Below are 23,223 nucleotides of genomic sequence, written 5' to 3'. Positions count from 1 at the left end.
TGCCCTGTGTGAGGTCCGGTCCTGACTTCCTTGAGTGATGGATTACAAAGTGGGAATGTGAGCCAAACAAACCCATTTTCTCCCCAACTTGCTTTTGGTCACCGTGTTTCATCACAGCAATAGTAACCTAACTAGGACGATGATCCCTTGTTGGTTGCACCAGGCTAGCTGACTCAAAAGCTCCTGGGCAGTCTCCTGCCTCTACTTCTTCTAGGGCAGTAGGAACATGGGGATTATAGACTCATGCTACTGGGCCAGGGCGTATATGAATTCCAACTCCATTCTTCATACTTACACAGCCAGCATTTTATTTACTGTGCCATCTCCGCAGCCCTTGGTCACTTTCTAGAGGTAAAGTATGTTTTGTCATCCAGAATTGAAAATACTACTCTGTCACTGTTCTACCATCTGTGACTTTGTGTGATCATGACCCCTAACCCCCGCCACCTAATAACCCTTTCAGCTCCTTTTCTTTATGTGTTCCAAGCACCCTTTTGTATTCTTAATTTCTATTTTACGTTATTCGAAAATACAGTAAAGAATACTCTAGTGAATACCCATGGGTTTGCCATCCGATGCAGGAACTGAAAAATGGACTCTTTTCAAGTGACAGTTTCTGGGCTCTGTTTCATGTGCCATGCAGAAGAGTGCCACACAGATGGTGAACACTTGGTGCAAGGCCCTGTCACCTCACTGTCCCTGGTGGCTGCCTGGGAAAGCTTGCTCAGCCACAGTCTCGCTCAGACTTGGGCTTAACCCTAAGTAGTCTAACAGTTGAGCTCCAGGGAACTCCTCAAGCTGTTCCAGGATCAAGAGACCCATGATGCAGATCTATGTTATCACTTGCACTTTAAGCACAAGACTAAGCAACTTCCCTTCTGTAATCTCTATCAGAGACATTTTTCATGTAACCCATCACTATTTTTGGCAGACATGGTGAGTGTGTTTGGAAACAGTCTTTGACAAAATAACAAATCTGAGAATGGAGTGTGTGTGTGTGTGTGTGTGTGTGTGTTTTCTGTGTTCAGTATTTCAGAATGCTCTTTCAGTTTTTTTCCTCAATTGATTATTAATTGAGTCATCAAATAGCTGACCCTTGTGGAGAGCCAGAAACCTGATGCGACTTGCCTGTAGTTTGGAATCACCCACTGTGTTTCAGCATCCTTTCCGTTCTTGGGAATGCAGTTCCTTGAACACATTTCTGCTGCCGCCACATGCCGCCCTCACTCTGGTCTACTTGCTCACATGACACCTTTTGCTGCCCTGACTACACATGGTAGCAGCAGCATCCGCCTCATCTTCACCTTGGAAACGTGATCTCTTCAGACGTCGGGACATAGCGAAGGAGCTTGTCTGTGTTCTGCAAGCACGTATTTATCCCTGGAGGGTTCTGTTGTTTTTGAAGCACCCCAGAGCCACAGACTCCCGGGGAGAGAACTGGGGAGCAAGTAATTAGCTTTTGATTTCTTTAAAATCTATTGGCCGATAAGCCCGTGATGTCTCTCTGAAGAGCTGATGGCTAGAACTGTGCAACACTCTTTTGTGATTCAAAAAATAGAATTTTAGGAAACTGTCTTCTAGAACACACATGGCTAAGATCTGCTTTAGTTCCCTGTGCATAACAATGAGGAAGTTTTCAAAGAGAAGTATGAACCGCACATGCTTTATTTGGGTGCGTATTGTTTTAAGCATTGATTATCTTTTCATGTGAAATGAATAGGATTTCTCCACAAGCCACCTGTTATTTGCATAATGTGAAAATTCATTTGTATAATAAGCCCTCCGAGTCATCAGAATGGGATCCTGGGCACGTGAAGTTTTCTTTCTGTCTGTTGCAGGGTTTGCTTTGCTTATAATCATTAAAACAAAAGAGAGGACCTGCTGATTTCCAAATTTTATTACCAATCGGTTATCATTGGTGCTCACTGGCTCATTTCTTATGATCTATGTTTTCTGTTTGCATTAACAACAGAAACCAAATCTAAATGTGCTTCTCTCTCTGTAGGACAGTCGGCCCAATATGTCAAGACCCCTGATCACTAGATCCCCCGCATCGCCACTGAACAACCAAGGCATTCCAACTCCAGCTCAGCTCACCAAGTCCAATGCACCCGTCCACATTGATGTGGGTGGCCACATGTACACCAGCAGCCTGGCCACCCTCACCAAATACCCCGAGTCAAGGTAACTGCAAAAGTGGGGATGTAGCTCTCAGAAGTGCATGCATGCGATGCTCTTGGCTGTTTTCCTTTTATCAGAAGTACAGCATGGCCTGGCTAACGCCAAGGGTAGGATGTGACCTGCTGAGGCTACTCAGGGCCATGGTTGTATGGATTCCACAAGTTGGGGCATGGAGTACAAGTCCAAATGTCACCACTTTCTGAGTGCCATGGTATATGCATTCAGGAACCCTAGGGAGAAGGATTATGCATTCAAGGCAAGCTGGTGCTACATAATGAGTTCAAGGCTAGCCAGAACTATAGAGTGAGCCCCTATCTCAAAATAAAAACAGTGGGGGCAGGGCAAAATGGCTTGGAGCAGGCCTAATGGCCTCAGTTCAAACCCATGTCAGGGTAGGAGGGAACCCAGAGGGTTGTCTTCTGGTCTCTACATGTGCACTGTGGTGGGCATGGGCACACACACATGCGTACAGCCACACACGCGTGCATACAGCCACAGCCCCCCACACACACACAGATAGAGAGACACACATGTATACAGACAGACAGAGAGAGATACAGAGAGAGAGACAGGGGTGAGGTGGCAGGCAAGTAGACACACAGAAAGAATGATGTTTATAACCTAAATAGACAAGATTGAATAAAATGACAGTTACCATAAAAGTCTTATGAAGACCGGTGTTTCAGTTTTTCAGATCTCTCTTGACTACTACATGTACTTTATAAAAGAATTTGAAAATTGGGTTGAAAAGGGTAGAAAAGGTTTTCCCCCCCCTCTTGATTTCCAGATTTACATTCCACAACAACAATGGAATTATTTTTAAAAATATAGGTTTATATGGTATTCACAAAGCTTTGCATCTTACGATCCTTTCTCTAATCTGTAGGGCAGGTATGACTCACAAATACTAAGAAGGCAACATGAAACCACATGGTTGGTCACAGTGGCGTAGTTTCAAGACTGCGGCTCTATAGATATTATTCTTTTTAAAGAGTACCCACTTGGATCCCTTCTGACCTTCTGTTGCTAACATCAACTATAGAAAATTGTTGCTGGCCTTCAGATGAGGAGCTACATCCAGGGCCAAGAACAAAATTCATACAAAGGTCCAAATCTTGTTCTTAAATGTAGGGCAAGTTAGTCTGATGTGGGGGGGGGGTTAAAGCAGCTTGAGGGGCACCCTTCTGAACTTCATAGGAACAGAAATATTTCTGATTGAGCATGTTTTCAAATTTTAGAATATTTGTCTATATATAATGAGATATCTGGGAAAGGGGACCCAAGTCTGAACATGAAATTCATTTATGTTTCATACACACACACACACACACACGCACACGCACACACACTATCCTGAGGATAATTCTGTATCATATTTTTAATAATTCTGTTTACTAATAATAAGGTTTTACGACCTTGGATTTTCCATATAGGGGTGTTATGTTGTTATTCAAAAGGTCTTGGGGACTGGGAAGATAGCTAAATTGGTAAGGTACTTGCCACAAAAGCATGGGTCCAGTCCCCAGAACTCACATTAAAAAGCTGGTATGACCCTATAATTCCAGCTGTCCTATTTAATGTTTATTGTTAACTTGGCTTAGCCTAGTTGCATGGGAAGAAGGAACTCCAGTTGAGGAATTGCCTCAATCAGATTGGCATGCCTGTGGAGGTACTGTCTCAATTGCTAACGCATCCAGTAAAGTCCAGTGCACTGTAGGCATCATGGTCCCTAGGCAGGTGTTCTGGGTTGTATAAAAAAGCAAGCTAAGCATGATCATTTAAGCAAGCCAACTTGATGGGAGATGTAATTCTGTAAATATGTTTCTCTTATTGGTTAATGAATAAAGCACTGTTGGCCAATAGGAAAGCAAGATAGGCGGGACTAGGAGAAGAGAGGAAGGAGTAGGGAGGGGATTCATCATGGAGGACAGATAGAGTAGAATGCCAGCCCCTCTCTCTGGTAGGATGACACAGGTAACATTCTTCTATAGTATCTACTTAAAGTTCATGCTTAAGTTCTTGCCTTTGATACCCTGGAACTGGAGTTATGGACAGTGGTGAGCTGCCATGTGGTTGCTGGGAATTGAACCTGGATCCTCTAGAAGAGAAGCCATTGGCTCTTAACCACTGAGCTATTAAGCCCCTGCCTTGACTTCCCTTAATGCTGGATTGTGACCTAGAAATACAAGCTAAGTAAACCCTTTCTTCCTCTTTTGGTCAGGATTATTTTATCAGAGCGACAGAATGTACCTGGAATACTAATACTGGGGAGGCAGAGATGGGTGGACCCCTAGCTCTCACTGGGCAACCACTGGACCAATGAGGGAACCTGTCTCCAACAACATGATGGACAGCTCCTGAGGGATGACACCATAGTTGACTTTTGGCCTGCATACATTTGTGCATCACTTCCAACCCTACAAACGTGCATGGACACATATGTGCACACACTCCAATAGATGCCCACCTCAATTAATGTCTCATTTGTCTACCTTTCCATGAATCCATGTTTCTGACTCTCATTCTTCTGAGATGTCCATCAGATTCCATCACTCTCTCTGGCTGTTTGGTCTCTTATAGCAGCCAGCTGCCACATGTAGCTGTTGATCACAGAAAGAGCAGACAGGCCAAATTACAATTTCCTTGCTGTGCATCACACCCTGTATTTTCAGGCACAGAAGCAAAAAAATAAAATCTAAAATATCTCAATGATTTTTACATTGCTTCCTTTCCATGTAGGAGTGATAATATTTTGAGTTGAGTGGAAGCCTATCTCAAACACATGTTGTTCCTTTTCACTTTCCCCACGTGGCTGCTAACAATGTAAAGTTGCTTATGTGGGAGCACTAACCTGGGAAAATAGGTTTTTATGAAAAGAGTTAACCTGTCCCTTTCCCATCCTGACACTTGCATACATCAAAAATTGAATTTTTTTTCTCACCAATGCAATTTGAAAAGGCAAGATTGTTCAGCATGCTTTCCGAATTTTTCTTGTCATTCCCAGTCCCCAGCCATCATAGCATCATAGCAGCAACAAAGAAATGGTTTCTCTTCTGATGTCGCAGAGGTCAGTCGCAGGGCCTTGTACATGATGAGCCCATGTTCTGTCACTAAGCCTCACCTCCAGCCCAAGCTAAAGTAATTTAAATCTGCATTTAGATGTAGGCTTTGCCATTTGCCTGGCAGTTATTTAATGGGTTGGTTGGGTCCAATGGCTGAATGAGTACCTGGCTTCTCTCTTATAAAGCAAGTACAAATACATCTTCTTACATAGCTAATAATTAATGTGATTACAGAAATCACTTTATAGCCCTGCGTTTGATGCATAGTAGTCTGCCAAACCAGCCTTCCAAATTCTAAATGGACTCCACTCCTTCCAGGAAACAGGCTAACATTGGGGTCTCTTTCCTTGTGTCTGGTATTGCATCTTCTCTTTTATACCCCACTTTGAACTCTTTCTTTCCAACCGGAGATAGCTTTAAACTTATGTCAAGTTTCAAAGAGACGTCTGCTTCCATGGCTTATATCTAAAACAAATGACTCTGGTCAGATAACACTGGATGAGTGTTTAGTTGGCCACCATGTGTTGTTCTGCTCCTCTTAGTTCTTGTGACACTTTTGTAGGAAATTAGTCATCCCAAAGAAAATTCAGAGAGGGATCCACACTCAGATTTTAGCAATCAAACATATAGAATAGATGTTTGTGATTTTTCCATGGGTGTCAAGTGTCCCTTCCAATTTCTGTGAAGATCTACAACCTAGTCAACCCTCTGTCAATAAACCCCAGACGGACAAATTGGGTTACCCATAATCTCAGAATTCTTAGCAACTCTGGTTAACATTCTCTAGGTTCTAGGGGTTTGGAACCCTCCTTCCCCTGAAGGACTCTCCATGCCGTACCCATGTAGAGTCCCTGGTTCTTCTTTCCTGGCTCTTCTTCAGCTGCACCTTCTGGTGGAAGGGCCCAGAGGGAAGGGGGACTTCTAGAACCACAAGGAAGACTTGTACTTAAGAAATTCTGATTTGTAAATAACAGATAACCTTAAGAGATGTAAGGTATAGGACAGGAGGTGTAGGACATGGGGTGTAGGATGTGAGGTGTAGAGCATGGGATGTAAGACATGGGGTGTAGGATGTGGGGTGTAGGATGGGAGGTGTAAGGTATGGGGTACAGGGTGTGGGGTATAGGATGTGGGGGGTAGGATATGGGGTATAGGATGGGAGGTATAGGATGTGGATGCAGGGCGTGCGGTGTAGAACATGCGGTGGGTGCAGTTTGGTCGTAGAGCACATGTGTAAGCATCTGAGTTTGAGCCCAAGAACTGACAAAGAAAGGAAGGAAAACGCGGTAAATCTCCAACTGAGATTACAGCTTGGAGTCACAGTCCACAAGACCACCTGGTTTGGATCTATAATAGCTTTACACCAACCAAGTTTAAAGGAAAAACAATGCCTGCTTTTAATCCCAGTACTTGGGAGGCAGAGGTGAGCAGGTCTGAGTTCAAGGCCAGCCTGGTCTACAGAGCACATTCTAGGATAGGCTCCAAAGCTACCCAGAGAAACCCTGTCTCCAAAAAACAAAAGAAATAAAAACCCCAAACAGAGCAAGGAAAGCAGTGCACACTGTGTCTTAGCACCCGGGAGGCTGAAGTAGAAGGCTATTGAGTCGAAGGCTAAGCTGATCTACAAAAGGAGGCACTGTGAGAAAAACCAAACCAAACTGTGTAGGGACAGGGGACAATCACGGACATGTAAAGATGGGCAGTCAGAGGTCAGCAAACTAGGATCGCTGGCTGCTTTTACAAATAAAGTTTTACCAGAGACAACAACAAAGAAAAAGCCTACCGTCAGATATCTTCAGCTGGACCTGGTGGTACAGGCCTGTAGTCTAAGCTGCTCGTGAGTTCAAAACCAGCCCAGGAAACTTATCAAGATTGTGTCTCAAAAAAGTTTTTTTTTTTTAAGAGGGTGAAGTGGAGCTCCGGGAATATAGCTTAGTGGTAGGACACTAGACCACCATGAAAGAAAAGGAAAGAAAATGAGCGGACAAATACAGATCTACTCACTTATCTATAGTGTAAGCATCTGAGGGGAGGAAGTTATAGATGTTGTACTCTTTCTCCGGCCTATGAAGATTTGAATGGCAGATCTGATTATGACTGGCTCAGAAACATTAATGACACTTTATTAACACCATTGGTAATGAAATACCTAAACACTGCAATAATGTGTTTATTAAATTAAGCTCTATGCCAGATTACAGGGCACCCTGAAGATCTGCTCTTGGCATATGCTTATGATGAGCATGCATGCATTCAGTAATCATTTTAAGAAAGGCTTGTCTGAGTTCAAAGTTAGGTCTTTCACTTCCGTCACTGTCCTTTCTAGCAAAGGTGATTTTAGTAATGCTATGTTGAAGTTTATTCAGATTTGAACTCTTTCACTCAGGGAAGTGGACCGATACTATTAATCAAAGGGCCCTGTGGGGTGGTAATAAAGAGAGGGTCTCACTGTCAGCCAGGGAGCGCTCCGTTCAGTCCCCGGAGCATCTGAGCTTGTTGGGGTTTCTGTATATATTTTACCCAGTGCATGAGTTAAGTCCCACATAAGCACATTATGCCAAATGGATGTCTCCAGAACAGCTCTGGAGTTCCTCAGCATACAGGAGCATGTAGGTGACTGCAAAACTCAAAGATTATGCTAACTGGATGTCTTCAAAACAGCCGTGGAGCTCCTGGGCATACAGGGATATGTAGGTGACTGCAAAACTCAAGAGACTCCCTTTGCAGTCATGCAGTTGATGCCCGTGGCCACCTAAGGATGTGCATTCCGAGCATTAGGGTAGAGGAGCCAAGCATGTATGCCTCGGCATCAGACATGTCACCTGGCGAGCATCACTCACACACAGTAGACATTACAGGGTCATTTCAGCAGAGCTGCACTGAGGGGGCAGAGAAGTGTAATATGAGATGACTGGGATGCCAGGATTGTGCGTTCCAGGCCACATGCACCCCATCTCAAAACAAAACCACATAAGTATGGAGCTGGACAGGTGGCTCAGTGGTTAAGAGCACTTCCTGCTCTTCCAGAGGACCTGAGTTTGGTTCCCAGTGCCCTTGCCCATCCTGGGAGGTTCATAACCAGAGGATCCAACACCCTCTTCTCTATTCCAGCAGAACCTGAACTCACATTTGAACACACACACACACACACACACACACACACACACACAATTTTAAATACAATAAACATTGTTTTAAGCCTGGAAATAAAAGGATCAGTGAAGCCCATGCTCTGAAGAAATTAGGTTCCATGTTTGTACTTCTGTGCACTTGTATCCTGGCCTCAGAACTTTCTGGACTCCTGTGTTAGGTCTGGGGACTCTGTGATGTCATCCTCCCTGACTTCATGTTTCTAGTTTTAATGCTGCCACTCTTAGACATGGATCCCACTATGTCATTATATACGCCCATATTTTAAAGACCCCAAAAAGTAAGTGCTGCTAAAATGAACACATCTGATTGGCCAAACAGTTCACTGAACTTTTCTCCAGAGTTGCCGCATGGCACCAGGCTCAGTGGGTGTCTATCTGTACCCTCAAGTCTCAGGAGGCAGACACAGGAGGATCCTAGATAAGGCTTGCCTGGGCTGCGTGGAGAGAATCTATCTAAAGAGCAAGCAAGCAAACAAACAAACCCAAAAGGCATAAAGTTACTGCACACCGGTGACTAAGCCGTTTTGTTACGCCCTGCGTTTGGGTAATTCAGTGCCTGTGTTAAAGTGTCACAGGGTAAGTGAGCCGTGGAGTGCCAGCAGGAAGAGAGGGAGGACAGCACTGCTACTGCTGTGAAGGGGCACGCACCCAGTGACCGAGGAGTGAGGGCTGGCGAAGCCTTAGACTTTGGGAGAGGCAAGGCCGTGGTGTTTCCCAGCCATGATGGGGAGTATTCTTCCTTCTCTGTCATCTCTCTTCACTTTGCAGTATTTCTTTTTCACAGTTGCTCCTCTAGGATGCAGGTGAACAACCGAAGAGATCTCTGTGTTTAAACAAGGGGCCTGCTGTTCTGTTTAGTGCTGGGGGACCCTTTAGTAGCATGTGCCGTACAATGATGGATTCCTGGGCCACAAGATTAGCATTGCTTTCAACGTGGTTGGCCTTGGAGACTCTTGCCTTACGGTATAGTTTAGAGAAAGGACCACTACAGAAACATCTTTATTTATCTGAAAATAAAATTAAGCCAGAAGTACAGTTTGCGTTTTAATTTACACTTGGAAGCAAAATTTTGCTACTGTGGCATGTTGAGTCTTTCTTACCTGATCTGTTTGTCTCCTGTGTCCTGTGATTCATCTGGCAGGGAATACTCGTGGTCAGGAAGCCACAAGGTATCTTCTCTGCCGGCCTGGGTGTGGGGCAGCTCCCCTCACTGCTCGGTCAGTCACCCACGGTGCCGTCTGTTACCAGCACTATCTTTCATTTGTGCGTGTAAAGTTATGTTTGGTTTTGACTATTGTTGTGAATTAAGGGCTGTTGAAATAAATGTGTGTGGAGGCTTCGTGGAAGCAAATGATGCTTTAGCTCCTGCCTCCTTCTTCCTGGTTAGACCTGGGAAGAAGGCACCTGCTGGCACGCTGATGTTACAGTCAGAGTAAAGCGATTCCAGGCAGAACTGCGGCCACAGTTTGTATGTTAATTATGTCCTAATTTGTCAAGAACCCAGCTTCCTGTTGGACATCTTCCTGTTAACCTACAAAGCTCTTCCTCCCTACCTTCCACCCAGTGTCCCTGGGGCCCAGAGAGCTTCAGTGAGGGCTGACATCTGTCTTCCCCCAAGGCACAGACTGGAAAGAAGGGTTTTTTTTTTTTCAAGCTTACTTTCTCCAGAGGAAAAGGAGGAACCAGAATAATAGAAGAGTGACCCCTGACTTCCTCTAATTGATACCTTCTCCCTAATGCTCCATCTCAGGGCCATATCCAGGAATATAGATTTCTGGGTATGCTCTGTTGCTCATTTAATGTGTAGTTCTCAGGGAGTAGAAAATCCTCAACTTCTTGTGTGTGTGTGTGTGTGTGTGAGAGAGAGAGAGGTATGTGTGTTAGTGTATATGTGTGCATTTATGTGTGTGCGCACATGAGCTTATGTATACACCACAGACGGACACTGATGTCTTTTTTATTGCTTTCTACATTATTCTTAAATACTATTTCTATTTATAATTTCATACCATGTATTTGATCATATTCTTTCTCTTCCCCCAGATCCTCCTCCAACCCCTACCCATCCATCTTCATGTTCTGTCTCTCTCTCTTTAAAAAACAAAACAGAAAACCATGGTGTCCAGTTTTTGCTGGCTGATTATTCCTGGGTGTGGTCCCCACTCTGGAGCAGGGGAAAATTAACTGTCACTCCATTGAGCTGACTTTCCCTTATCCAGCAGCTATGAGTGTGCCTTGGCCAGGGACGGGACGTCATGCCTACTTCCCCTTCTCCATGCTGTGATCTTGTCTGGGCGGAGCTTAGGCCGGTCTCCCATGTGCTGCCAGAGTCTCTCCATCTGCCAACCGTGTTTGCCACCAGCTGTGGCTCCTACAGGTCCTTCTGTCCCCTCTTCCACATAGATCCTTAAGCCTTTCCAGGACAGCTGTGATGTAGACCATCCCAGTTAGGGCTCAGCGTTCTAAAGTTACTTCCTCTCTGACCATTGGCCATGTGGGTTTCTGTGTCAGTTACTATTTACTGCAAGAAGAAACTTCTCTGGTAAGGTGGAGTGGTCATTTTTTCACTATGTTCATCTAGCAGAGTAATGGGGGTAGGTTTTCCCATAGGGCCCATGACGTATCTACCCTCAGGTTCTTTGAGACAGGGTCTCTCACTGAAGCTGGAGCTGCTACTTTGGCTCAACTGGCTGGCCAGCAGCCAGTAGCCCCTTAGATCCGTTTGTCTCCAGATCCCAGCGCTGGGATTGCAGACATGTGCCCAGCTTTGATGTGGGCTCTAGAGCTGAAACTTAGGTTCTCCTGCTCACAAGTCAAACAGCTGTCAGCTAAGCCATCTGCTCAGCACCCAAACTCTCCTGTTGTAATAAATGCCCCAGCATCCTCACGTATCTCAGAGTTTGGACACCCAGTGTACAGTGGCAAGTACAAGTGTCCATAGGCTGTTCTGAGCATGCTCTGCTGTGGTCACATACAGTCTGGTAAAGCAAGGCTTTTTTATTTATTATGCCATGATCCGTACAGGTTGGGACAAAACACAGTTTCAGTTTTTGTTTGTCATGCTGAATAGTGTCACTGAGAATGCCAAGGCTATTTCTACTGTTTTCAATGTCTACACGTTTCTTCTCCTCATACAAGAAAAACTATAACAAATGCCAGATCTACTCATCTGTTCGAAACAATAGTCTACTTGGGTGATTGCTTGCAAGGTTAACGTGTGAAAAATATGCTCCATCTCACTGTGTTCTTGAGAACAATTCCATTAAAGGAGCTTCAGTTTTTAAGTGGTTCCTTCATGCAGCTCAGCCCACACATTTTGGACATTGCTTTTCAGGGATTGACTGTAACCCTGTCCTTTCTGCCAGCCACACATAGATTTGAGGGCTTAGAAATGACATTGCCCTTTATCCTTTGATTCCTTATGATGAGAGGCTCAGTTGAGCGCCTCACGAGTGAACCATGACTTTTTGACAGATAGGTGAACTTGACCTCCCTCCATCTTGTTTCTTTGAACGTAGTGAGCTTAAGGGTCCACCCCAGCCTCATTAAGCTTGGCATGCCCTACCCCACCCCCATCCAAAAAAAAAATGATCTTTAAAAAATAACCCAGAAGGACCCACGAACTTCTGAGCTTACCTAAAAATGGAAAACTCACCTGGCCCCCCAACAGCTCAATCCATAGACAAAGAAAAAAATAAAGCTCCTCTCCAGCCCCTCTCTCTTCAGGACCACAGGCAAACCAGGTTGTGTAGCCTAGGATACCTCCCTTCTTGTCAGTCATACTGCACCTACCCGATTACATGTGCACCACACACCCAGCTTGGGGCTGGGATTTAACCGAAGCTCTTGGGGATGCTAGGTAGGCACTCTACCAGCTGAGCTATATGCCTAGATGACCCTCCTTTCTTTCCTCTATTTCTGTGTTTAAAGAATAACATAAGACTGGCCCCTGAATCTATAATCTCAAGTGCTTTAAGGAAGAGGCTTCACCAGAACCTCTTTTGATAATATGCCACGTGAGGAATGAACTGGCATGAGGGAGAATTCAGAGGAGAATTATTAGATGCACTCAATTACTGGACTAAATGTCATAACCACTAAGCTAACTCATGAAACTTTGTTTGAATGAAGCATGCTTCTTTCTTCCCACCGTGAGGTGTCTTCAATGGTTGGAAAGCTTGTCAGAAGAGCAATGGCTTCCCTCTCCAGGAACAAGCCTCTGAGGAGTACATCTGCCTCCGAGATTCCCAGCTTCCCTCTTCCTCGGGACTTCTACCTAGGGAGGTGGAAGAACATGCCAGGGGTGCTGTGGTGTCAACAGACTAATGCTGCCAACTTCTGTATATGACCGACCACCCGAAGCAGGAATGGATAATGACTAGTTCCTGTTCCTAGCTGGAAACATTTACTTCTTTAGCTGATCTGCAGGGTGGGGCCTGGTGCCTCTTTTGTTAGAGAGCTTTGGGAGAGATGACTAGAGATGCAGCTCTTGTTGAGTGTGCTGAAGGACTGGCATGGTCCTAAGTCCAGCAGGGAGGGACGGTTGCCCGACACAGATGCCACCAGGGCAAACACCGTTGGCCCCGCACTTCCAGGGGCAGAGAGCTGTCAGCAGCCATCATGGGTGTGTCCCAAGTACGCAGCAGGAAGAGTTCTCTTTAAGTCATGATCAGATCTGAATTTTTTTGTGAGGTGGGCAGTTAACACAAGGTCTCAGTAGCCAACGCTACTGAGTAGAACTTGCTGTGTACCTGAGGCTGGCCTCCCAGCTATGAGCGTACGGGAATGGGGAACCATGGCTGGCTCCACAGGTCATATTGCTCACGTGACACTTTGAGTTGGAGACTAAGTACATTGTAAAAGGAGTTCTTCATTGGTCTAAATAATAAAAACCTGGAGTCAGATATAGAGGAACATGCTGAGATCAGAGAGAAGAAGGAGCAAGCCAAAGTCACCTTTACCTCCTTAGCTTCTCAGCAGACAAGACAGTGAGTTCCTGTTTCTTCCCACTTATATCCTCTCTGTGCTCGGCCCTCTCACTTCCTCTCTGTGCCCGGCCCTCTCACTTCCTGTCTGTGCCCGGCCCTCTCACTTCCTGTCTGTGCCCGGCCCTCTCACTTCCTGTCTGTCAATACAGACCTTCAGACCTCTATGGTTACCTAGTGGCAAGCTCCATCCTCTGATCTTCAGACAGGCTTTATTTGTACAAGCAAGAGATCACCACCGTACATGCATGGCATAATCTAGAAATACTAGACCTCAGAGAGCGTATAGCCAAACAGGCACAGCCCACGGTGATCCAAAGGAGCAAGTAGACCTTCTGAGATGGCTGTTGAGTGACAAGGATATTCGGTGTGCCCTTTAACATGCCTGTTGCTACTGACACTGTGGCATGAGTTTCAGTTTTCAGCTTTTCTCTCTTTTAAGGAGGCACAACTCAACAGTCCTGAGGGGTTTCTGGATGTTTCTATACTCCATCACACTAAAGTCATACAGTCACAGGATGGATCATTTCCATCATTCAATCACCTTTGGATGCTCTCCATAGTCAAATGACACTGTTGCTGCATAAACTCTTGAATGATGGTAGTAATGAAGTTTCGTGTGTGTGTGTGTGTGTGTGTGTGTGTGTGTGTGTTTATAGTCATTTGTCTATATGTGAGTGGCATATATATGTGAGCAATAGCATATGTATGTGGCATGTATGCACGTATGTGTATACATTTGTGTATGCATGTGTATGTACATTTGTATATGGCATGTATGTATGTCTGTATACATGCATTTATATATGTGTGATATTTATGCGTATGGTTTGTACATTTGTGTATGTGTGTGGCATGTATGCATGTGCGTGCATTTGTGTACACATGCGGTATTTATGCTTATGGTATATGTGTACATTGGTGTCTCTGAACATGGGGAGTAAGAAAGCAGTGCAAATGAGTCAGGGTGGATTCAGTTATTTTGTCCATCTTCTGGAAGATGCTAGAAAAGCATTGGCCTGGTCGCTTGTTAATTCTGTCTTGTTTTCATTAAACTCTGTTGAGCTTCTAGATTTCCCACTTAAACACACTAAGCAAAAGATTTAAATACTTCCATTATGAGCCACCGCTTTGCTGGCATGAGCACAAGGAGGGAAAACTGTGAAGTTGAAAATAGAAATGTTGGCTTGGCCATCGTCCTCTCATGATCAATACGATGCGTGTTTGTGTGAAGCAATGACTGTGGCATATTGTAAGTGATTTCCAACAGTCTGCAGTAGTGAAACAACAAAGGAAGTGTGGACACACTCACTCCCCAGCCCATCCTCACCGATGGTCACAGGGTATGAGGAGAGAGGGGCCAGGGGCCATCTGTGAGCAGCAGTCCCAGGGGACGGACCCAGGGATTTGCTACCCATGTGGGAAGACACGTATCACGTTCTATAATCTGACAATCAGGTTTGTCATGACGAAGGAGCCCAGGAGTAAGGGTTGAAATCAAGCACAACTCAGATTCACCCACAACACACACATGAGTTTCCTGCTACAAGAGATGAAGGCCTAGGGATGAAGATGGCGGCAGAGTGCTTGGGTGGCACCCAGTACATGCTGCCTTTGGGGATTTGACACCATAAGAGAGAGCAGAGGGAAAAGAACGGGAAAGAGATGAAGGGTCCAAGAAAGGAAGTCAGGAGGGAGGGAGGGAGGGAGGGAGGGAGGAGGAAAGGAAGGGGGAGGGAGGGAGGAAAGGAGGGAGGGGAGGGAGGAAGGAAGGGAGGGAGGAGGAGGGAAGGGAGGGAGGAAGGACCAGCACCACAGATGGCAGGAGGGAAAGGCCAAGCCCCTGGGGCCCTGAGAGGCAGGCAGACGTGGGACACTACTGTAGGCCCAAGCTTCTGCTCTTGCCTTTTGTTTGTTTTGCAGTGCTGGGAATTGAACCCCTGTCCTTGCATATACTGAACAAGGACTCAACCACAGATCTGCATCCCTGACTTGACGTTTTAGTGTGTCCTTGAATGGCTTTGGCAGTGGAGGGGCTTGGGGCAGTTCAGAGATAGACTGGCCATCACTCCTAGAAAAGCAAACCCTGCTAGCTCAGCGGCCTCAGCAGGCTGCTTGATGTCACTGCGATCCAGTTTCTTCACTGTCACAATCAAAGTGCTCCCTGTACTAGGCATTTCATACTTAGTATCGCTGTAGTGAGAATTCAAACAGATAATCTGTAAAATTTTCAGCAGAGTGTTGAACGCACTCTCAATAAATGTTAGCTATTACAGCATTTCCCCCCTCTGAATAGCGATTATTACTGGGAAATGGGAAACATATTCTAGAGTTCTTAAATCAAGAGAAAAGCCTAAGGAGTGTGTCAAAAATACCTCTAAATATAGAACTAACTGTTGGGAGGAGGGGGGTGGCTGCGGAGGCAGGCCCGTGCGCACATGTTCATGCTTGCCTTCCCACACAGAAAGCAAGACAAAAACCTAAAGAGCCTGTGTTCAGTGAAAATACCCAGCTGGGCTCCAGGAAAAGGCATGATGGTTCCACCCTGGACTCATCTCGGGAAAATGTCCATCCGTTCTAAAACCATTTAAAACACACACTTTCTTGAACCGGAGTACACACAGGTGATCTTAATTCTTTTTGTCCTGTTCAGCCTGCTCCTTTAGATTTGAAGAATTCTGATTGGGGGCACAGCACTTTCTCTGGAAAAAACATCTGCCAGCAGTTACTGAGTCTGTAGCAGGAGGGCACAGTGCTTTACGGAGAGAGCAAATAACCCGTGGGCTGTCCACGCCGGGCCCTGTAGTCCAGATGGGAGTTCTGGTATCATTATTTATCAGCTTGCTGCTGTGTCCTCTCCTGCAATGTCGGGAGCCTCAGAGCTGAGTAGACTGGATGCTTGCCCCAAAGAGAACACTGGATGTTTAATCACGTGCTCACATGTCTGTGTGTTCCTTATGAGAATTCACTGTCTTATAGAATCCATTCCGCTAATTAAAACAAACCAAAAACAACAACAACAAAATCAAAACTCAAGCTGAAAGGCTGGGGAGGCAGCTTAGTGGGTAAAGTACCTGTTGAGCAAAGATGAGGACCTGGATTTGGACCCTGAACACCCACATACAGGACCCAGTGTGGTAGCACATGCCTGTCACCCTAGCACTGGGCAGGAAAGACAGGCAGGTGCCTGGAGCCTGCTCACCAGACAGTCGAGTCCGTGAACTCAAGGATCTGTGAGAGACCCAGAAAGTGAGGTGGAAAGAGACTGAGGAAGACCGCCGGCATTGGCTTTGTGCTATTACTCCCTCTTTGCAAATGAGGACACGTTAGGCACATGTGTGTGCATGTGAACACACACACCTAACAACAATAATAAAAGCATTGGACAACTCCTGTAGATTAAGTGGTGTCTCAGTGGCCTTGGCCTACCGTGAGCCATCAGTATCAGGACCAATTCTCCAGACTGAGCTCCTGTGTTGGCGATGCACTCACTCTGTTGTTTACATTTGAAATGTGTCTTCCTTTGTCCCCTACTGTCTCCAGCTCCATATATCACAGAAAATGATGCTGCCCCGGGGAGCAGGTGCTACAAGCACAACTTCCCCCAAGTGGATACAATTTGCTTTGGTTTTTACTTAAGAAATTATTTTCTTTCTTCCCTTGAATTACTTCTACCCATTTCTATAACAAGATCTAAATCAATTTTTATCTACAACCATGATACATGAAATTTCCCAAGACTGGAAACATTAAAGAATTATTCCAGAGCCCTGGCTGGTTATAAACTACATCCTATATGTTTAAAATTAAATGTTTATGATAATTCAGGGGCTCTCTCTCCTTCCTTATTTTTTTCAGTTTCAGGAAATATAGTCCATCATAGCTGAGAAGGTATCATGGAATACCTCAATCAATCTAATGCTTAGTTTTAAACATTCATTATCAATGTCATTTCTCCTCATTTACTCCCTCTGTTCTTCCGCTATAATCTCCGCAGAAAAGAGAGGAAGGAACCCTCTGATGACAAGTCATCTCTGCCCATGTGTGCTTACCTCCCTGATGCTCTGAGGCCAGCTAACCCCGCAGTGACAATTCTCCCTATACCTGTAACACACATGTAACTGTGTTACATGGACACACACCTGTCCTTACCCATTCCTCCACCCTGTTTGCCAACCAACTTAGATTTCAAATAATAGGGAAAAAAATTGCTGGGGAAGCTAAAATAGAAGATGTAAAAATATGTAAAGCTGCATGTAGTTCATGCCATCAGCTTTGCTTGCCTGACAGGGAGCGCCTGACACACGGTCTCGGGATGAAAGACTTGCTTACAGTAGCTGACTCCATTGTTCTTAGACCGAGGAGAGGCACAGAAACATAGTGAGGGTCATGTGATGGAACAAAACTTGTCCCCTCATGGTACCAGGGGGCAGAGAAAGAAAAGGCTCAGGGACAAAAACACCACTTCAAAGCCACATCCTCAGTGACCTGTTTCCTCCAACTAGGTCCCACTTCTAACAGCCCATTTGGCTGTGAATTCGTTAATATGTTGATGAAGTTAGCACCCCATCCATCCAGTAACTTCTGAATGGTCAATGAGCAAGCCTGCAACACTTGTGCCTTTGGTGGGGTGTGTGTATGGGGGGAGGACTTTTCATAACCAAAATGGGATTTTTTTTTTTTTGTTTTGTTTTGTTTTGTTTTTGAGACAGGGTTTTTTCTGTGTAGCTTTGGAGGCTGTCCTGGAACTATCTCTTGTAGACCAGACTGGCCTCGAACTCACAGAGATCCGCTTGCCTCTGCCTCCTGAGTGCTGGGATTAAAGGCACGCACCACCCCATTAAGTGGTAGGCTCATGACAGATTTTCTATTCAGCTAAATTTCTACCCTCTACACTTTCCCAATTTTCAACTAATAGGTACAACTCATAACTTAAAAATATCTCCCAATGCTAAAGAGATCATTTGGGAGTTGCCTCTGAATTTGGTAGCAAGAAAAAAAAGTCTGAACCAGAAATTAAATGGAGGCTTTCTCCCCAGTCCATGTTTACCTTAGAATAGAAAAGGGGGGGGGGCGGTTATTGGCAAAAAGCTCCTGCATGGGTGCAAAGGCCCCCACCTTGTGTCCCTTCTGCCTCCCCACCAACCCCCTCAATCCCGCTTCTAGGTCGGTCTTAGCATTTCACTCCTTGGATTTTTTTTCTCTCACCTTCCCTGTTCAAGCCTGTCTTACAGGAACTGCAGCTAATCACTCCCTCTAGTTACCATGGCAGCTGGGCTTAGGAGAACTGGGAAGGTTATTCCATTTGTCTCCAGGTAAACAGAGCAAGTGTCCAGTTCCACGTCTGGAAGCGGGATATGACCACGTGTCTAGGAGGCATTGTGGGAAGGATAGGGTGTGAAGGCCTGGAGACGGAGAAGGTGGCCACAGAAGGCATGGGAACTCCTGCGCTTGAGTTTCCACAGCGGTAAAGCCGTAAGTCCCATAGGAGTGCTCCGGATTCAGTGTGAGGACACAGTGTCTCTGGGCATAGTAGTGACAGGGTCATGAGTCGGCTGTGTGTTCGTTCTCTCCTCAGGTCCCATCCCTGTGTGTACTCCCTCTCACAGTTCACAGCCGGATTGACGGTCACCTCAGAGTCTGAGCAAGTTTCATTTTGGTTCGGTGTGACTTGGGTTGTGGTAGCTTCGTCGTGAACCGTTTCTTTCACTGACCTTGACTAGAAGCCCCAGACCCTTGGCATTTTCTATCCCAGCTATCAAGTAAATTATTTCCCCTATGCAGTAATTACCAGATAACAAATTATCTTGGATTGTCGAGCTTTGTCAAACTGTAACAATTACACATTTCCTAAAAGAAGTCGTTTGATTTTTTTTTTTTCAAGCCATAAATGAAGAGGCAATCTATCTAGTGATCAAAAAAAGCTTTTAAGACAGACCAGGGTTGTCATCTGAGCTCCATCATTTAGATATGGTCCCCTTTGGCCAAGTGATTGAATATCTGAGCTCATTTCCTTACCTGCAAGATGAGAAGCTAAGGCCGCCGTGGGGATCACTGTAAGATGAATCACAATGTGACTCTTAAGACATCCAAGCCATTGAGTGAGGGGACCCACTCCTAGTAACTAGCCTTACAGGGGTTGCCTTCTAGGACTGGACTGTCTCTGTCTCTGCTGGCCAACATAGGGCAGCAAGTGGGATTTAGAGAATTGTGTCTCTGGGAGGGTATACTTCCGTGTCTCGTCTTTCATTTTTAAAAGTGTGGATGGCTATGTGAGTGAGTGCAATCACCATTCAAGGTGGCCAGATGACTGAGTGAAACGGTACAGGTGAATGTCACTGCTCGCTCTCTAGTCTCTTTTCCCCTCCTCCTCCTCACACTGACTCTCAGCAAGGTGAGACCAGCTGTGGTATGTACACCTGTAATCCCAGCATTCAGGAGATGGAGGGAGGAAGGGAAGGGCCATCAAACGTTCACAGTTGTCCACTGTGGTTGTAGTAGCACACACCTTTAATCCCAGTACTTGAGAGCTGAGGCGGAGGTGGGCAAATCTCTGTGAGTTCAAGGTCAGCCCAGGCTACATAGTGAGATCCCGCCTCACAAACAAATGAACGCGCAAACTTGAAAAGCTTTTTATAACTACATCTGTTTGGGCCTTATTGCCATCTGCCTCAGAATAACCGGGGACCCTGAGATGAGTATTTTTCAAGCCTCCCCATGGATTTCCATCATCAGCCAGGGCTAAGAACCACCTCACCATGCAGGTGTCATGGGGGAAGGGGGCACAGGAGACAGGGTGAGCCATGGCTGTGAGGAGATGTGGCTTCAAATATGGCGTCTCTCTTTTGTCTCTTTCTCTTAAGTCTCCCAAGAGAACAATGCGCCCTGAGATCTCCCATCACCCTCAGAACAAATCTCCGTTCCATTACCCGATGTGCCAGGCAAACCTTCTGCAGCGTCAGCCCACTTTTCTGTCAACCTGATTCAACATGGCAGTCACGGGGGAAGGCATTTCCAGTCACACCTCTCTCTGCATGTCCTGTGCCCTCTCCTTCCCTGGCCTCCTAGCCTTGTACTCAGCTGACCTCCTCTTCTTCACTCCAGTGAGCCTTTCTTTCTCCCCTGGTAGCCGCAGTTGAGTTTAACGAGTTAGATGCACCCTCCTGTTTACCGCTACTGTCCACCCCGTGATGATTCACCCAGCTGCTGCCATTGGCCCTATAGACGGCTAAATCCCACACCTGTTACTGTTATAGTCAGGCTCAGTGGGTACTGAATGAAATAACTAAGGGGAAATTCTAAAGAAACCGACTCAGTAAATTACAGAAACCAGGTCTTATATATGAATCAATACAGGAGAAAACTCTTTTAAGGACTGATTCATACAGAGCCAGGTAAATCAGAGTTTGGCCCTTTCATATTCATATGCACACTGTGTCAACCACAATTATGCCAGGTAAGGGGGGTCCCGTTATAGCAGGAGACCAGACCTACTTTTGCCACAGAGGAGCCTGGTTCCCGCAGCAGGTTCTCCCCTGAGCGATAAGCCACAATGCTGTGTAAAAAAGCACCGAGGAAGAACAACATTATTTACTTCTGATTTTAGCGGCCTTTGTATTGCTGGTAATTAATGAAATGCTCAGCTAAAGTGATAAGATATTTGAGATTAACTTCTCAATTCCCGGGAATGGGCAGTGAGGTATGAAGGTGCACATCAAACAAGATTAGTTAAGAATTCACAGATTTTGAAACCAGGATGGCAGTGCCTTACTTAAGAGACTCATTTTATTATTCTGTCCATTTTGGTGTGAGAGTGAAATTATCCAAAATAAAAAAATTTTAAGAAGGTATAGAATATTAGTTAGAGTACTTCTTAGCCTTTAAAACATCGTGGAAGTCTTTCTCAGCGTTACCATTGGATTCAGTGAAGATATATTTTTAAAAGGAAGAGAAAGGCTGGACGGTAGTATCTCGTGCCTTTAATCCAGCACTCAGGAGGCAGAGGCAGATGGATCTCTGTAAGTTCGAGGCCAGCCTGGTCTACAGAGCAAGTTCCAGGACAGTTAGGGCTACACAGAGAAAACCTGTCTTGAAAAAAACAAAAAACAAAAAAAACAAAACAGAAAGGCGGGGGTAGGAGGTGGGGAGAGAAGGAAACCCTCAGCCATACATCATCTGGAGCCAGCTTGGTCTTGGTCAGTTGGAAACCAGGAATGTTCTGCAAGGTCTGTACACTGTAATCAGTCCACATAGTTTCCAGGCAGCAGAGTTTACACACCACTGCTGTGTGATTTGTAACCCCATTCACATGTCCATGAGAAATACAACCTGTTGATCTCTCCCTTTATTTGCTTAGCCAAACAATACTTTCTCGCAGCACAATCTCTGCCATCTCAAAACCCACCAGGAGACAACATCTCGTCGCTGCCCCCCCCCCCCCGCTGTTTTCACAAGGCTCGCCCTTTAAAGCTGGCAGAAAGTGGAAAGCTGCAATGCTTTTTTACTTCTAGCTTTTGCTGCTCAGACATGGAGCTTCCTGCCTCCCCTGAGGGCGTTCACCTTGGTCAGGAATGTGTATCTGATGCCACAGGACCCTTCAGAGTCCTCTCACATTCTCTCTCCACAGCCCTTCCTGCCCTAGGCAGCCCAGGCTTTCCCATGACCTTCCTCACCAAAGAGTTACGTTTTTCTTACCCCTGGACTGCGGGAGCACGTCCATCAGCCCAGCCTTCGCTAGTTCCTATTCTTAGGGGTCACTCCTGCCACACCTGGTCCTCCCAGGTGACCCTGTCCCTTCCGGTTCTGGTTGTCCAGTGCCCCGTCCATACAGCATGGCCATAGATCTTTTTAAAGGTTCCAAGGCCAGCAGCGGATGACTTGACCGTTGCTGGGGTTTCGTTAAGGACGAGAGCCCCAGTGCTCCAGGGTCTTCTCCTTGGCCTGGCATCCCTGGCTGGATTTCCTCTTCTGCGGGGGGGGGGGGGGGGTGTCAGTGCCTCCTGTGTCTCCCTGGAGATGCTCTCACTGCCTAAGGCCCATCTTTTTCGAGCCTGCTCTGGCTGGCTGGATCCCCACCCCACCTCCCTTTGTAATTCCTTATGTTCCTGGGATACCTTTGGTTGCCACATTTACTGTTTTGGTTTTTAGACCGTAAAATTTCATGATCTGGAGGGTTCAAAAGCCAACAATGTCTTATATCCAGCTTAGAAATATATGTAGGCTCCCTTGGAATATCTCAGTTCCTGTGTACCTTCCGAGCTCAGTATGACTTACAGGGTTTTTGCTCATCAACCATGGGTAGAAATAAAAGCTTCTTTTAGAAAACAAGTGAGACAATTTTATACAAAAGAAATGGAGATACAAGAAAAGCATGCATCGGGGTTACAACTAGTAAGGGGCCACCCTGCTCACACAGGAGCAAGCAGTTCCTTTATGTGTCCACTCAGCATGTGTACACTAGTGGCGTGCCCTGTGCCCAGGAGCTGACAGGTATAGGCTCGAATGTGAGTATTCAAGTACGAGAGCATAGGGCTTAATGTGTGTGCGATGTCCTGCCTGCATGTATGCCTGTATGCCAGAAGAGGTACCAGTTCTCACTGCAGATGGTTGTGAGCCACCATGTGGTTGCTGGGAATTGAACTCAGGACCTCTGGAAGAGCAGCCAGTGCTCTTAACCTCTGAGCCATCTCTCCAGCCTGGAGCATAGGACTTAATTAAAATAAAGTACTTTCCATCTCTGTTTAATACAGTGATGAGACAGACCCTTGATGCCGGTTTATTTCGGGCCCCTAACATCATTTTACCGTTCTTGTTTAACAGGTATAGATAGAAACAACTCTAAAC

At 45.7% G+C, this 23,223-nt stretch overlaps 1 protein-coding gene across 2 annotated transcripts in view; it reads left to right on the top strand.

The window, feature by feature from the left end:
- The window catches only part of Kctd1 (potassium channel tetramerization domain containing 1), a 96,608-nt gene that overhangs the window by 50,983 nt on the left and 22,402 nt on the right, over window positions 1-23,223 (top strand). For both annotated transcript variants that reach the window (XR_007835665.1, XM_051202131.1), the window contains exon 2: window positions 2,006-2,184. Coding sequence is in view for 1 of the 2 variants with exons in the window: in XM_051202131.1 (XP_051058088.1) it covers window positions 2,006-2,184 (179 nt within the window). In the remaining variant the exon portion in view is untranslated. The remainder of the gene's footprint in view (window positions 1-2,005; window positions 2,185-23,223) is intronic.

The sequence above is a fragment of the Phodopus roborovskii genome, unplaced genomic scaffold (genome assembly GCF_943737965.1).
Source record: "Phodopus roborovskii unplaced genomic scaffold, PHOROB, whole genome shotgun sequence".
In the NCBI taxonomy this organism is placed as follows: domain Eukaryota; kingdom Metazoa; phylum Chordata; class Mammalia; order Rodentia; family Cricetidae; genus Phodopus; species Phodopus roborovskii.
Note: the sequence above shows the minus strand (reverse complement) of the source record. Positions and strands in the feature narration are given on the sequence as shown.